General features: G+C 35.4%; 1 protein-coding gene across 2 annotated transcripts in view; it reads left to right on the forward strand.

Annotated features, from left to right (window-relative positions):
• unm_sa1614 (un-named sa1614) overlaps nucleotides 1-16,696 on the forward strand; it is a 33,871-nt gene that overhangs the window by 12,454 nt on the left and 4,721 nt on the right. For both annotated transcript variants that reach the window (XM_083534087.1, XM_083534086.1), the window contains exons 9-27: nucleotides 1,486-1,572; nucleotides 5,231-5,331; nucleotides 5,626-5,695; nucleotides 5,942-6,029; nucleotides 6,321-6,369; nucleotides 7,551-7,714; nucleotides 9,461-9,594; nucleotides 9,713-9,804; nucleotides 9,991-10,177; nucleotides 10,879-10,964; nucleotides 11,383-11,498; nucleotides 11,680-11,747; nucleotides 11,970-12,077; nucleotides 12,233-12,470; nucleotides 13,709-13,888; nucleotides 13,979-14,042; nucleotides 14,379-14,446; nucleotides 15,224-15,414; nucleotides 16,330-16,452. In XM_083534087.1, the coding sequence (XP_083390213.1) occupies nucleotides 1,486-1,572; nucleotides 5,231-5,331; nucleotides 5,626-5,695; nucleotides 5,942-6,029; nucleotides 6,321-6,369; nucleotides 7,551-7,714; nucleotides 9,461-9,594; nucleotides 9,713-9,804; nucleotides 9,991-10,177; nucleotides 10,879-10,964; nucleotides 11,383-11,498; nucleotides 11,680-11,747; nucleotides 11,970-12,077; nucleotides 12,233-12,470; nucleotides 13,709-13,888; nucleotides 13,979-14,042; nucleotides 14,379-14,446; nucleotides 15,224-15,414; nucleotides 16,330-16,452 (2,214 nt within the window). The remainder of the gene's footprint in view (nucleotides 1-1,485; nucleotides 1,573-5,230; nucleotides 5,332-5,625; nucleotides 5,696-5,941; nucleotides 6,030-6,320; nucleotides 6,370-7,550; nucleotides 7,715-9,460; nucleotides 9,595-9,712; nucleotides 9,805-9,990; nucleotides 10,178-10,878; nucleotides 10,965-11,382; nucleotides 11,499-11,679; nucleotides 11,748-11,969; nucleotides 12,078-12,232; nucleotides 12,471-13,708; nucleotides 13,889-13,978; nucleotides 14,043-14,378; nucleotides 14,447-15,223; nucleotides 15,415-16,329; nucleotides 16,453-16,696) is intronic.

The following is a 16,696-nucleotide window of genomic DNA, read 5'->3' on the forward strand; positions in this document are numbered from 1 at the left end:
CTTTGTCATTATGATCTTTCAGCTCCATTTTAGGTCTTAATATTTATTATTTATTAATTTATTGTTTATTGTTTTATTTATAGTTGTTCATAATGGGGACTAAAGCTGTTTTGGTGCATCCATATACATTTATTGGTAATTTGAGGTCACTCATGCATTATTCACTAAAATACATCTAGACAATCTAGATTACCATCTGTACATCATCTAGGGATCAGATATTAAACTTAAATTTACCAATGCAGAAATATTTATGTTGAGTAAAGAGAGGAATTGAACAGTTGAAGTGAAAGTAAATATTTTTTAATATTTATTTTAAATAGTGAATCTTCTTTAATGCTAAGAGTATTCTGGGATAATTAAACTGTAATTTATATTTTATAGAAATTTTGCAGAATTTACATTGCTATGGAGCCTTTTGGGCATTCAATACATCGTTGTGCAAAGCTGTGTATTTTTACAGAGTATAATTATAAGTTTTGGAAAACTTTGGATTCAAAGAAATGCTTGTTATTATTTTCATTTTTTATATTGCTTTGTCACAAAATTAATTCAACAGTTTTCACAATACCGTTTCTTATTTCTCAGTCATGTTCATTAAGTACTATGATTAAAAGTTTTAAACTTTTCTGCATGATTGAATGTTTACTCAAAATCATACCATTCATTACTAACAGAAACTTGTGTCCTATGTGGGATATTCACAAAAGAATGCTTTTTATACTCCATATACTCCGACCAGGTATATTATTATAACAATATAACATTGACATTATAATAGGGTTGTAACCGTACACAAAATTAACGGTTCTGTACATACCTTGGTCTTTAAGTCACGGTTCGGTTCAATTTCATTAAGGTTAGGGGGAATTAATGCAAAACATAAAATTGCTTGTCGTTTTTTTATTAACACAGTTTATTATTATTAAAATTTGTGAACTTCAACAGTTTTCTATTTTTAACTCAGATTTTAATTATGTTCTGCACTTAAAAAAGATTGAATTTGGTACACTTGTCTTGTACCGCAAAATTACGGTACAAATATGTGTACCGTTACACCCGTACATTATAACATTATTGTAGGTGGGATATATTAGGCAGCAAGTGAACATTTTGTCACTAAATTGATGTGTTAGAAACCGGGAAAATGGGCAAGCGTAAGGGTGTGAGCGAGTTTGACAAGTGCTTTTTTGTGCTGTCGAGTTTGACACACTGTTATGGCTAGACGACTGGGTTAGAGCATTTCCAAAAATGGTCAGTATCTAGCAAAAGTTGTATAAGGAAGAAACAGTGGTTAACCAGCAACAGGGTCACGGGTGGCTCTCCTAATTGATGCACATGGAGAACGAAGGCTGGCCCATGTAGTCCAAACCAACAGACAAGCTACTGTAGCTCAAATGTTATGCCTGATTGGTGGCCATTAAGTTATGCCTGGTCACTGCATACTGTTTGTTTATAAGGAATTTTGTGGACATATGTATACAGATAAAGCATAGTCAGGATGAAGAGAAGAGGCAGTTGTTTTCTCTGAGGGACCAGCTAAGACCTGCCCTGCAGCCTGAACTTAAAGAGGTGATATACTACTTTGTTGTTACTGAATGTATCTGTTTTGTTTTTAGATTTCACAATTCAAATCCCTAATATATTCTTCCTTGTTATCTTATCTTTTCTATTGCAACTTTTATTTTCATATATGTACACAAGTATTTAAATACTTAAAACAACAAATATATGTGCTGTTTTTGTTTGGCAGATGATATTTAATTCATTTTTCTTGGACTATGTGTTGCTATATATCAAAGAACTAATAATTCTAAACATTTAAAGTATTTTTCTGACTCCTCTCTGAAAGCGGAATGCTCTTATCCAGAATCTCGTAGAATAAGGGTTTTCCTGAGAGGGAGAAACAGAAGAACCTAGTAGGATGCTGTATGATAAGATTTTAACAGAGACTGATTCAGTGACCTCAATCCAGTGATTAGTTACAGATTAGTTACTCATTCTGTTACATTTAGTTGTATGTAATGTAGTCTTTTTATACTATTTTGTAAATGTTTGCATATTTAAAGTGTAGCAGACTGTTGACATTAAGTACAGTTCAAATCCAAATCTTCAAAGCTCCTGCGTTAGTCTGTAATTTGATGGCTCCTCAGACTGTTGATCTGAAATCATCCCCAGCTGCACAGAGTGGCCTCAATCAAAGAGAACACCATTCAGAGGCAGGCCAGGATGAAGAGAGAGAGAGAGAGAGAGAGAGAGAGAGAGAGAGAGAGAGAGAGAGAGAGAGAGAGAGAGAGAGAGAGAGAGAGAATAGGGGTGACAGGGAGAGAAAGATATGGATTATTAAGTATCCTTATTGTTGTATAAAAGTTAAAGACTCTGGCAAGACTCACTATGGCAGCATAACTAAAAGGGGGAGTCAGAAGATAACACAGATATGAGGGATCTCTAGGATAAGAGCTGGCCCGCCACACCAACATCAACAAACCTAAGTGAACACGTGAACAGCATACAAATATCCCAGTTCACCGGACAATCTATATCCATGATCCCTCCAGATCTGTTATTTATCAAGGAAAAGCCTACTGATAAAAGGCTTGACTTAATAAATATGTTTTCAGCATTCGACTTGAACAACTTGAACACTGAGACTGTGTCTGAGTCCCGAACACTAATTGGAAGGCTGTTCCATAACTGTGCGACTTTATAAGAGAAAGATCTGCCCCCTGCTGTAGTCTTCATTATTTGAGGTACCAACAAATAGCCTGCACCTTTTGATCTAAGTAAGTGTGGGGGATCATATTGGTACAGAAGTTCACTCAGATACTGTGGCACAAGATCGTTACGTGCTTTATACATCAGTAGTACTATTTTATAATCAATGCAAGATTTAATTGGGAGCATTTTTGATCATCATATTATTTTAGATCTAGTAAGGGCTCTTACTGCTGCATTCTAGACTAACTATAGCTTATTTATGCACTTATGCGAACACCCAGACAGTAAAGTGCATCCTGTAACATCATCACATTTCTAATTTTAGCAATATTTCTAAGGTAAAAAAGGCAATTCGGTGTAATGTTATTTACATTACCCTCAAAGGACAGACTAGGGTCAATAATCACACCAAGGTTTTTGACTGCTGTACACACTGAGAAGAAAGTTATAAAGCATCCACTGTCTTATGTTCTTTACACACTCCAAAATTTTAAGCTGATCTGTCTTATCTGGCTTTGCTGAAATATACAACTGTGTATCATCAGCATAGCAATGGAAGCTAATATCATGTTTACATATCATTTCACCCTGAGGCAACATATCTAAAAAGTAAAGCAGTGGGCCTAAGACAGATCCTAAAATGTTAATCCTAAGTAGATGTGAGCAGTACTGCTGTGCTACAACCTTGGAATTATGGCTATATTTTTTTTATATCGAATCCAAATGTTAGTATTAAATTAAGAGTGTGTTCATCACTATGAGTGGATCCTATAACGTTCTGATTGATTCCTGAACCCTGGACTCTAAATGACGACTCTGTGCAGCTAGCAGACGGTTGGTTTAGCCTGATTGTCTACTCCCTGGCCTTCGCTCTGGATAGTCACTGGTTAACTAGTGCTATTCTGAGACTATGACCTATACTACAAGAAATGAGAGCAGTCCTGCCCTAACAGGATAGCCTTGCCCTTAAAATTGCTCCAATTATCTATGAAGCATACATTTTTATTTAGCACCACTTGGACATCCAGCAGTTCAGTGAACATAACCTGCTGTAAGCTACATTACCACACCGCATTGGGATGGGGCCAAAGTATATTACAGCATCGGACAATTCCTTTGCTAATTTACACACCTCTTTATTGTTATAGTAAGCTCTGACTGTCGAAGTCGTATATCATTAGCTCCTCTTTTGAATCTTAGAGAACCTAAGTTGACCTGCTATGTCCAGCACCCTGGCTCATACACCTAACCTATGGTGCTGGTGCCCCTAAAGGCCTAGTTAATATCATGTGCCTCACAATAGAGTCTCCTATAAACAGAGCTGTTTCAAGTGAAGCAAAGAGGAAAGGTGCTCCCAAGCCTAATGGTTAGCTTTGGCTTTGCGAGTATGCTGCCGAGTCATCACCCAATCACCCCACTGCGAGGGCTCTAATTCTGGAGTTGGGGGAATGCTAACTCATCCTAAGGCAGAACCTGGACTGCTCTCGCACTCATTAATTCTCTCTAGACTCTGGATGCGCTTCTCTAATTCTAGGATCTTCTCCGTTAAAGAGATAACTAACTTACACTTCTCACAGATAAAATGATCGCTAGCGATGGACAGAGACTGATTATACATTCCACACTCCATGCACTGAATGTTGCCGATATGAACTGCTTGCTAATACCGTCATAATTGATGTATTCCACACCATGATTATTGCTAAGATAATTTCACAAATCAGAAGGTGTACACATGTTTATAATAAAGTGTTCAGTGAGTGTATATTTATTATGTTTTAAAGTTACAGACAAAATACTCTATGGTTTATATATAATTAATTGATAACATTTATTTTTTTCTTAAATCCACTCAATCAGACAAGGAGGGTAAGTTTGTTTTTATGCTTTTCTACAGTATATACACAATGATACATGTGTGGACATTCAATTGTTAGAAGTGATATTTTTGCTACAAATCTGTGTTTGTCATCTAGTGTCTTCATTGTTTATGTTTTGCTTTCAATATTACTATATTTTCATTGCTTAGTGCTTTCTAGTGAAATAATCATGTAAGGCCAGGTTCCTGCAAGTTACACTTTGTGATTTTACTTTATAAGACTTACATCAGAAGTGAAGGACACTTTGCATTTGTGTCTTATAAATAATCCAAATAAATATTAATAAGGCTTTACTGAGACTCTCTTTATTCAAATACCCTTACAATAATAATTGCACTGTAAATGCAGTTTATAGTAGGCCCAAATGCACAAGCAGTCATGGTGTAATCAGCATATTATGTGCTTATTTATCTTAACTATTCCTTAATTGGTAAAAGTTGAGTCACTCAGCTCAACATATTAGAGCCCAGGCACCATGTACACTTTCATTTAATTCCACCAAGAATATCAGACTGTAATTGTGCTCTGTGTGTGTGTGTGTGTGTGTGTGTGTGTGTGTGTGTGTGTGTGTGTGTGTGTGTGTGTGTGTGTGTGTGTGTGTATGTGTGTGTGTGTGTGTGTGTTTGCTGTAGGACTCTTTGTGTAAACAGACCGTATACAGCATGCATCAACTTCAAGGCAACAAGCAATATGGAACAGAGAAATCAGGCTACCTCTATAAGAAGAGTGATGGGTAAATAAACATGTTTATTTCCATATTGATTTGTATCTGTTTAACCTTTGTGTTTTAGAATGACACTTTCCCCCCACTTATTGTATCTATTAAAATTTTTCTTCAGATCCTACAGTGGTACTTATTGGAACCTGTAGGCTACATTATTTATTTTATCAGTAATGTAGACTATAGATTTTAAAAGATCAGAATTGTTAAATTTGTGAAAAAGTGCCTTTTTATTGCATCTGTATTAAGATAAGTGAGTTGGTATTCATAGGGTGTGTGCTGTAAACATATTTTTGCCTGCTACAGGTTGAGACGAATATGGCAGAAAAGGAAGTGCACTGTGCAGAACTGCTATCTCACTATCGCTCACGGAACTGTAAGCAGAACCACTCTGTTACTTTTAGTATCTAGCTCTAGTCTATCTGACAGCTTTATCAAAATGCTAATTTGCAGCTGTTGCTATGTTTCATTAATAAGAAATTTACACAACACTGGTGTATAGTACATATAATATTTTACATTAGACATTAATGTACAAACTACTTGTTTTCTTCAACAACAAAAAATAACATTAAAGTCATTTTCACTTTAATAATTGTGTTATATTTGTACCCTCTTTAAGCCAAATAAATCACCAGCCAAATTGAACCTCCTGACCTGCCAGGTCAAACCCAGTTTGGAGGACAAGAAATGTTTTGACCTCATTTCCCGTGAGTATTGATTAGAAAGTACTAATAATCATGCATACTGCGGTACTAAGGTTTCCCAATTTTTTTTTTTTTTTATAACACTGGTATATTAACCTCCTTTATTAGATTATTATATAACAGTTCAAAAACTATGAATGGGATTCTTTTAGTGTTTACAAGTTGTATACACTCCTAGTTTACTTGGAACATTGTGGTAGCACAGGAATTGTCATTTTCCTTATGTAACATTTATTAGCTGTCAGTGTTTAACTGATCCATGGTTGTGTTTGTTCATGTGTGTCTTTGTTGCAGATAACCGCACTTATCACTTTCTCACAGAGGATGAGCCTGACTGTGTAGCGTAAGTTGTACTCCCAAAATGATTGCTTTTGCCTGTTTTGACATGGGCAAAAAATCATAAAATGCATTGAAATTGAAAGAATATATTTATTTTGTTTGGCAACCTACATACAAAGAAATGCATATAAATGCAATGCATACAGGTGGTACTTAGAGTACTAAGAGACTCTTAGTCTTAGAGACTAAGATGAAAAAATTGATGAATGTCAGGACTGATGATGAGTCCCAAGAGTTAAAAAGCTATTTTGATTTGTCTATACTAAAGCAAAGAATTGTGCTTGTGCTTACCCAATCAATCAGTGAAGTGTTATATAATTATATAAAAGAGTGCTTGTTTGTTAATTCCAACACACACACACACACACACACACACACACACACACACACACACACACACACACACACACACACACACACACACACACACACACACACACACACAGTTCAGAAGAAAACAGCCCTTTGATATATTAGCTTCTTCCAGTTTCTGTGATTAAAAATCTTAAGCCATTAATTGACCTGACCTGAACGCCAAAGGTAAGGGCCGCTGTTAACCACACAACCAGAGAAAGGATATTATATATGAAAACACAATAAGAATGCTGTGTCAGCACTTAAACACATTAATGCAATAAGTTCTGTAATAATATACTATAATTCACATAAATGCAGAAACGTCACAATAATAGGAACAATGGTTTTCACTTGTTCCTATTGTGTGCCCTTATAATCTGTTTAGACGGCATCATTAGTTACACATTACAACCTGTTTGGCCACTTCTTTACATTTCTATCGATATGTCCAATCTTCTGAGATGTTTTGATAGATTAGCTTTCTTTAATAATGCCATTCTTCGTAAGTATCTTACTGAATATACATACATACATACATACATACATACATACATACATACATACATACATACATAAATACATACATACATACATACATACATACATACTGGTACCTACATACATACCTAAATACATACCTACATAAATAAATGCATTATACACACACACACACACACACACACACACACACACACACACACACACATATATATATATATATATATATATATATATATATATATATATATATATATATATATAAATGTGTGTGTGTGTGTGTGTGTGTGTGTGTGTGTGTGTGTGTGTGTGTATTGTTGTATTGTTCAGGTGGATTTCAGTGCTGACTAACAGTAAGCAGGAGGCACTGAATGTGGCTCTAGATGAGCACAAACACAGTGGAGGAAGCAGTGTAGAGGATCTGACCCGGGCGATCACAGAGGACATCCTTCGCATGCCGGGTAACCATGTCTGCTGTGATTGCAGTGCTCCAGGTACTTCAACTCTACAACACACTGTCACAAAAATAAAATAATTATCACAGTGTACCATTGTTCAGAGAAAAATGTGTATCTGTTTTCAAATGCTATGGATTGAAACAACAGTAACCAACCATAAAAATATTTACAGTAATGTACTGTAATATTATAAACGGTATAGTACTGTAATGGCCCATACACACTATAAAGATTTTTTATTTTTGTATCTTTTGTCACCCATTTGTAGAGCTTTCTTATTACCATTAAATCGAACAATGAGTCACAGCTCACAACATGGTTCTGAATTTCAAGTAGTCAGATTAACCTTTTAAAAGAACCTCCACCCAACTGCGTTCAGGTGAACAGCCTGTTCTAACAAGTTCAAACAAGTAGAAAATTCTTGAGCTTCTACTTAATTGATTAACTTAATTGTGATGTCTTCAGGATTAATTATCTAAGCATTATATATCTGATTATGCCATGTCGTAAGGTTGGGTGTGTATCGCTTATAGGCTGTATAGAAAAAATGCATGCCAGCGAGAGACATTAAAATACAGACAAGGATTTCTGGCATCTTTTTATAACCTCTCAAGATTTACCGTGACCATGTGAACAGCCTATTGAATCAATGAACTTCAATCAGCCTAAATGTCCTTTCCACAACCTGCTGTCCTCTACAGACGAAGATAACTTTTACAGAAATACAATTAGCTTTTAAAAAGTGTTCAGTATTTTGTCAAAATATGATCAAAGTACTTAGTATATCAAAATATATTATATATATTTAATATATATAATAATATACATAATATAAGTATTTTCCTAATTAATTGGTTTACATTGAAATGTATATTTAGTTTAGTCAGGCAATAGGGTCCCTGGTGGTCTAGTGATTAGGATGCGCTTTTCCCCCGCTTTACTGTTCGAATCTCGTGCCCCTGGTTTATCATTTGTTTAGCTGGTTTTCCCGGTCTCTCCCAGATAGCACAATAGACAAAAAAAAACATAGTTTTTTCAACTTCAACCTTCTTCAGCTCTTCAACGCTATGCATTATGTATGTTTTACAAAACTCTATACTCTACAGTACATGTACTCACTATAAATAACGTACACTGTATTTCTGCGAATTTACACAAAATACATCTCGCTATATTCTTGCAAATGTTTTCTGTGTGTGTTTAAAATGTGTGGGAGGATGATTCACAGCTTAAACAATAAAAAAAAAAGCATTTTTGGTGTGGTGTCCGGTGGTTACGTTAAAAAACTTAAACGGGATTACTGTACAGATTACAAGTCACATTATATTTACTAGTAATAAATAAATAAATAAATAAATATACACACTAGATAAAACCTACCCCACTACCACAATGGCTCATGTTGTTTTTCATGTTTATTATAATGTCTTCATTAAACTTCAGTCAAATTCTTTGCTATGGAAAACTAGTTTTGTAATTCACAGTCCAGTAACAGTGCATCAAGAAGGCAAAATGTAATGACTTTAGTCTAAATCTTGTGATGGCAGCTTTTAATGTTGAATGGAAGGGCAAACACTTCCTGTTTGTTACTCACTCTTACCATTTTAAAACTCAAAAAAAGAGCTTTAGAGCCTGGGTTCACAATGTATAGACATAATCATAAAATGATTCTGCATATAAAAAAGAACAGAATAAGTCTGGATCTGCCTTAACTAGTAACTTGGATCTTAGCAATTGACTGAAAGCATTAAATGTTCTCAACTTACACTGCATTGTTTTCAGATCCTACATGGATCTCTACAAACCTGGGCATCCTGACATGTATTGAATGCTCAGGCATTCATCGAGAGATGGGCGTCCATTACTCTCGCATCCAGTCTCTCTCTCTGGATAAACTGGGCACTTCTGAACTCCTGGTGAGGTTCTTTATCATCCAAACATGGACGCAAACTCTGCAAACAATTATAAAATTATTCTGAATTTAACTTTAGACAAATGTATGGATTCTGCATTTTTCTCTATGTCTTTGTTCAGCTGGCAAAAAATGTAGGAAACACAGGGTTTAATGAAATCATGGAGGCCAGCCTCCCCAGTCCATCTCTGAAACCATCTGCAGAATGTGACATGTAAGTATGATCTGGTCAAATTCGGCTATTCGGTATATGTTTTGACTGAAAACATTAGTTTTAGATCAAAATATGAATATGAAATGATAAAAATATCACAATTTAGATTTTTTTTATGAGTGGTAATTGTTTCCCCATGTGAATAGTACAGAATTCTTATAATGATACACAGATATGTATGTGTAGGTTGATACGTAAGGAGTTCATCCTGGCTAAGTATATAGAGAGTCGGTTTGCTCAGCGGAGTAGCGGTTCACCTGACACCCTGCGCAGGAGATTACAGGAGACCATACAAGCGAGAGACATCTTCAGCCTTCTGCAGCTGTACACAGAAAAGATTGACCTCAGCCGACCTGTGCCCAGTCCACTACAGGTATACACACAAAAAAGACAATAACACACTTTTTGAAGTTTTTCAAACACCAGGAAACCTTTAAACAATTTTTTTTTTTAGTCTTGATAATTTTCCATGCATACAAATACTACAAAAGAAAAACTACATGTTCAGGCAAAGACATTAAAAAATATTTAGACTTTTTTTTTAAGACATCATTGTCATTCAAGTTATAAATCCTTACAAATTCTTTTATAATTGTGCCTTCACTTTATTTGCTCTTTTTGTCATTTGATGATAAATTCTGGCAATGTAAATGTAACAAAGTAAAACATTTATGTAAAATGTATGTCGAAAATTCAAATGTATTTGGGAAGTGAAAAGTCTGATTGTTAGATCATTGTTACAGTGATTCCTGTCATTGTGAATATGCTAAAGCAGTCTGTTGTTGGGAATTCAAAGGAACATAATTGGCCCTGTTTTTCAAGTGGAAAGAGGATTTCCTGTGGATTTTCTCTTCAAAGTTTTCAGCTCCCCTGTAACATTGCGTTTGCAGCAGTCTAAAATATGCAGTAGATGTCTTCATCTATTCAGATTTAAAGCTATTACATAATAGGGGAGGTTCAGCTAGAGGGTGGAAAATCAAAACAATATTATTTCAGGGTAAATTAACAACTAGCACCTATACACAGGTGATTGTCATTTAACAATATTATTTATTTTGTCTCTCATCCTTCAAGGAAAAACGAGAGACTGCATTGCATGTGGCTGTTTTATTGGCTGATCGGACATCACTGCATATAGTTGACTTCCTGGTACACAACTGGTGAGACTGCACTGATGTACTTTTTTCACATTAAGATCTGATATCCCTAATGTAGCTCAGGTACGACTATGTCCTATACCACATCCCTCACTTTGTAATGCATGACTCATTGTGTGTTCCTCTAAACAACACACAATGCCACTATAGCTTTCTGTTGAAAGCATTCTTTTGAGAAATAATTAAGTGGAGTGTGAAGTAATTTGTTAAAAAATGTAATGGAACACCATCTGGATATTCCAACAGTTGCATGTGAATATTGAATGCGCATGTGGAACTGTCTGGAGCTGTTATTTTAGTTTAAAGGGAAATGAACAGAGAGATATAGAAACAGCAACAAAAAAAACAAACCAGTGGAAGGAAATAAGAATTAGCACCATGGGAATATGTTGTTAGAGATAAGTCTGTTTCATTTTTTCAGTAATAATCTAGACTCACAGACTGTGAGGGGGAACACTGCACTGCACTACTGCTGTCTGCACAATAAAACGGAGTGCCTGAAGCTCCTGTTGAAAGCCAAAGCCAACACACATATCAGTGAGAAAATCTGCCTTCCTCTCTGTCCTTTCATTCAGCACTTATTTAATAATATATTACCTTCATTAACAAATATAATGCAGTTTAGTCATTTGAGGAAAGAAGTTAATAACTGTATTGTTTGTATAATTTTCTCAAGAAAAAATGAATGTTTGTGATGGAAACTGTTTTGCTTTTATAGAAAATGAAAATAATGAGACTGCCCTGGATATTGCTCGAAGACTGAAGCACACTCACTGTGAAGAACTGGTACACAGCTTGGGTCATGGCTCATAATTCTTAGCAACCAGATAGGCAGTCATTCAACTGCTGAATGTAGTCTAGACTTGTTTTCTTAGTTGAAAATTGCTTTACTGAGGTTGAACAACACAGTACAATTTGTATTACAGATGTGATTCAAGCTATTATCAAAAATATTATGACAATAAATGTTATGAAACAAAAAACAAACATCTGATTTTTGCTGTTCAGATCCAGCAGGCACAGAATAACCAGTTTAACATGCACATTCATGTGGAGTACGAGTGGAAACTGCGGCAAGATGATTGGTACGAAAGTGATGATGACTTGGAGGATAAGGTCAGTCTATATTATTACTTTATTCATGTATCAAATCTTGTAGTTTACAAACATGCTTGAATTTTATAAAAATGTGGAAAATTATTTTTTTTAAATTATGAATATTGTCTTTATTTTATTGTATTGTAATTGCTGTTGTTTACCTCTGTGTGCAGTCAGGTCCTGTGAAAAAGGATCGCTTTGCTCGTCCATTCAGTGTGTACCATAGCATCAGTTCATCTCATAACCGTGGAGGAGGACGAGGAGGAGGAGGAATTTTCAATGTAAGTCGCATGCTGCCACGAAACGAGAACAAGCGGGAAATGCCTGCTGTTCCCATCCCACAGACACGTAGCAGTCCTCCACCTCCTCCACCTTCTTCGCCAGCACCTCCTCTGCCCCCAAGAGTAAGAGGTTAGATAAGATTCCTGACTTCTCTGTTTGTCTGTCACCTTATACTAGCTCCCAGTAATGTATACACCCTTTCTGCTGAACTATATCATTTTTTGAAAATGAGTTTATTAAAGGTCTATAAACATTTTTGAAATGGAAAGCTGCTTTGTAAAGCATTGTTAGAAACAAAGTGTTTATTTTTCCATTTGTGGCTGACAATGTAAAGAAATCACAAAGACATTACTAGATATATTTATTACAATGTTCAAAGCAGACAGGCACAAGATGTTTTTAACGCACGCCATACATGTGGCAAAATTGTAAATGCATTACGTGAATACGTTTAGTGGTATTTGCGCTCCCAAGTGGGGAATTATCAGCAATACAAGGGAGTGAGTTACAAAAGAAAAATACATGAAGCGTTTCATACATAAAAACACAGCTGCAGCGGAATAAGTAAAAATTGCTTTAAACGGTTAAATATTCTATTAATTTCATGTTACAATAATAATTAACAGTAAACATGAAAAACACGAAAAAAAAAATTAAAAAAATAAATAAATATATATATATATATATATATATATATATATATATATATATATATATATATATATATATATATATATATATATATAAAACTATATAAAGCAATATTTGAGACACCAATGCTATAAATGTAATTGCATCAAGTTCTTATATTTAATAATAAATATATGGCATATCTAGCAGGTTGTTGCATTAAAGTAATACATTTGTTGCCTTTTTACAATTATCTGAGTAAATTGTAATATCATAATTAAATTGTGCAATCCTTTAAGAGCATTAACAAAATCACATAAAGGTAAATGACCAGTTGGAAATTGTTGTATTTGCTTTATGCAGCCTTAAAAGAAAAATTCCTGAAGGACAGTGATAGTGACATTTTCTGAAATGAGTAGAAAAAATCCACGGTTTGAAATACAATAAGTAGATCATACTTGGTATGGAGTTCCATCTTGGAAAATAAAACACAGTGTAATTTACAAAAGTAAAGAAAATAAATTACAAATCTTAAGTATTTCATTCAACCATTAATTTTGTCTCAAGAGGAATTTTTATGCTCTCCTGCTGTAAAATACCTAAGAAAGATTTCCCAATGAAATTTGTTAGAGTATTGTAGAAATGTTCCAGTAGAAAATACTTTTGCTGAATCAGAGGTACTGTACTATAAGTTTCCCTTTTCCAGGCTCTTCCCGTCTCTTCTTCTTTTGTTTCAGCACCAGCCATTCCTCCGCCTCCTCCTCCCATGAGTCCCCCAGATGGCTGGAGCCAGGTCAGTTTCAATACAAAGAGAAGCCCTCCTCCTCCTCTAGTGATCCGGCATAAGCGGACCTACTCTGAGCCCTCACCTCAGGTGCCTAACAGTCCTCGTGGAGATGTCTGCCATGCAAACACTGGTATGGATGCTTCATCCCTTTTGTTCCCAGACCTACACACACAGGTTTCAGGTTCATACTTATTTTATTCTTTTTGGATTTTTGGGTTAGATTATGCAGTGCCCGCAAGTCCACGAGGCTTTAGTGTTCAAGATTCGTCTTTCCATAAGTGTGGGTAAGTTCCTTCACTTGTGGACAAAGTAAATATCTGCCCCCTGCTGGTATGATGTGTAAAACTGCAGGCTGCATAATGATTATGAATTATTCGGTCCTTAGACCATATTCACAATCAATCTAACATGCTTTGAGAATTGCTTTAAGAATTACAACTGATACAAATAGTCTTTAGACTTTTAATTAGGAACAACCTTTAGCATTAATATTTTGTGAATATCGACCTAAATATATTAAATCTACTTTTTCTCATACAATGTACAGTATTGGCATTTACTAAAGTATATAATAATTTAATAAATTAGAATATTGTTAATGAAATTGAGATTTATTTCAGCTCAGGGTCTCCAAAGTACACTGCGCCAGTTACAGCCCTCAATGCACTGGCTGAGCTGTCAGAACGAAGTAAGCCAATCATTTTATTATGTCACTTATTCTGACACTGTTGTAAGGGGCTGTCTTTGGGATGTTTGAGTGAAATATTAGTTTGTGATGTTATTAGGTATATATTTTGCCTTTAAAAAAAACACAAGCAAGTAAAAATAACTTTTGGATTAAATGTGAATATTATTGATTTAAAACAAAGCCATTGTGTTTAGAAAACTCTTTTTCTGTCAGTTTTACTATCTGAACAAATTTATGTTAAACTGTATGCAAGTTGTCATATAAGTTGTCATATAATAGACTTGACACAGCTGATAAAAATTACATATTGTGGGATACAGTAAAACACAATGAGTCACATAAAATCATAAAAAACATGAAATCTCAGTGAAAGTGCATGAGCCAAGTCTTACTATGACATGTATTTTCTTCAGGTATTAAAACATGTCTTGACTATGGGAGTTTGTATGTATTTTACATTACACTGGAGTAGCCAATTGAAACCAGATTGGTGACTAATAAGCACTGTGGCTTTGAAAGGGAAATGGAGTCACTATCAAGTTTTGGCATTCAGATTTACATTTTGTAGACTGTTTAAAGTTTAGTCTAAAGGCAATTTTAAATCAAGGTCTAAAGGTATAGCTTGTAAATGGTGAATTAATCTCTGGCATTAAGATTATGATTTTTTTTCTAATGCTCTTAGAAACTCCTCCCCCACATTGCTTTTTGTTTACTGAGGGGGATTTCCCAATCTACACCAAAAAGGAAGGAAGTCATCTTTGTTTCCTTTTCCTGCAGGCTTTCAGGCAGATGGTGAAAGCCACCCTTCCCACTTTCTGTATTCAACTGTACAGAGCAGAAGTAGCCGCTCAGGACGACAGGGCCCAGCTCTTTCCCCCACCTCCCCTCGCTCTGTCAGCATGGATTCTAATGGCAGTTCTTCCTCCTTCTGCCTTAGTGCCCCACGCCCGCTGCCCAGACAAACCCTGGTGAGCTTAACATTTATCTACAGTACACACCATTCTAAAAATGGCTAAGCCACAGGCTCAGTAACTGTTAAATGTCATACAAATTGTCACATGCAGTGCATTAAGGAAGTATTCACAGCTCTTCACTTTTTACACATTTTGTAATGTTACAGCCTTATTCCAAAATGGATTCATTTTATTATTTTCCTCAAAATTCTACAATCAATACCCCATAATGACAACATAAAAGAAGTTTGTTTGAAATCTTTGCAAATCTATAAAAATCAAAAAAACCATCACATGTACATAGGTTTTCACAGCCTTTGCTCAATACTTTGTTGAAGCACCTTTGGCACCAATAACGGCCTCAAGTCATTTTGAGAATGATGCTACAAGCTTGGCACATCTATTTTTGGGCAGTTCCTCCCATTCTTATTTGCAAAACCTCTCAAGTTCCATCATGTTGAATGGGAAGTGTCAGTGCACAGCCATTTTCAGATCTCACCAGAGATGTTCAATCAGGGTTATGTCTGGGCCACTCTAGGACTTTCACAAAGTCCTGTAGCCACTCCTTTGTTGTCTTGGCTGTGTGCTTAGGGTCGTTGTCCTTTTGAAAGATGAACCATTGCCCCAAAAAACTGTACTTAAAAATACATTTTCAAGAAAAGCTAGACATCGCGAGAAGAGGTCAGCCAACCCTGAAGCTATCTAGCTTGTCTCAGCCCGGGAAATGGGTTGTTTACCACTTCCAGACCAATATTTCAAACCACCTTCTTTTTACATTGTCATTATGGGGGATTGTTTGTAGAATATTGAGGAAAGTAATTAATTGAATCCATTTTGGAATAAGGCTGTCACATAACAAAATGTGAAAAAAAGTGAAGCGCTGTGAATACTTTCTGAATGCACTGTAACAAGCCTCCATGTTTTACTCAGATTAAGTCCAACCTGAGACGAGTGAAAGCCATGTATGACTGTGCGGCTGATCACCATGATGAGCTTACCTTCAGTGAGGGAGATGTACTGGTGGTTTTAGCAGAAGAAGATGCTGATTGGTGGGTAAGTAACAAAAATACTGCCTTTAAGTCACTAAACACCCACATGTTCTAACATTCATGAGGCCCACCTTTTTGTTTTTGTGAGAACATATAACAATAAAGTATAATGAAATACAAAGTAATTAACTTAAATAAAATGAAAACAAATTTAACAGTCTTACGATAAAACATTCTTCCTGAACAGGAACAATAGTTGCACTAGTAATGCAGTTGCACCCTCTCAGTATGGTAAATAACACAGCATA

Source organism: Silurus aristotelis (assembly GCF_946808225.1).
Source record: "Silurus aristotelis genome assembly, chromosome: 28".
NCBI classification, from domain to species: domain Eukaryota; kingdom Metazoa; phylum Chordata; class Actinopteri; order Siluriformes; family Siluridae; genus Silurus; species Silurus aristotelis.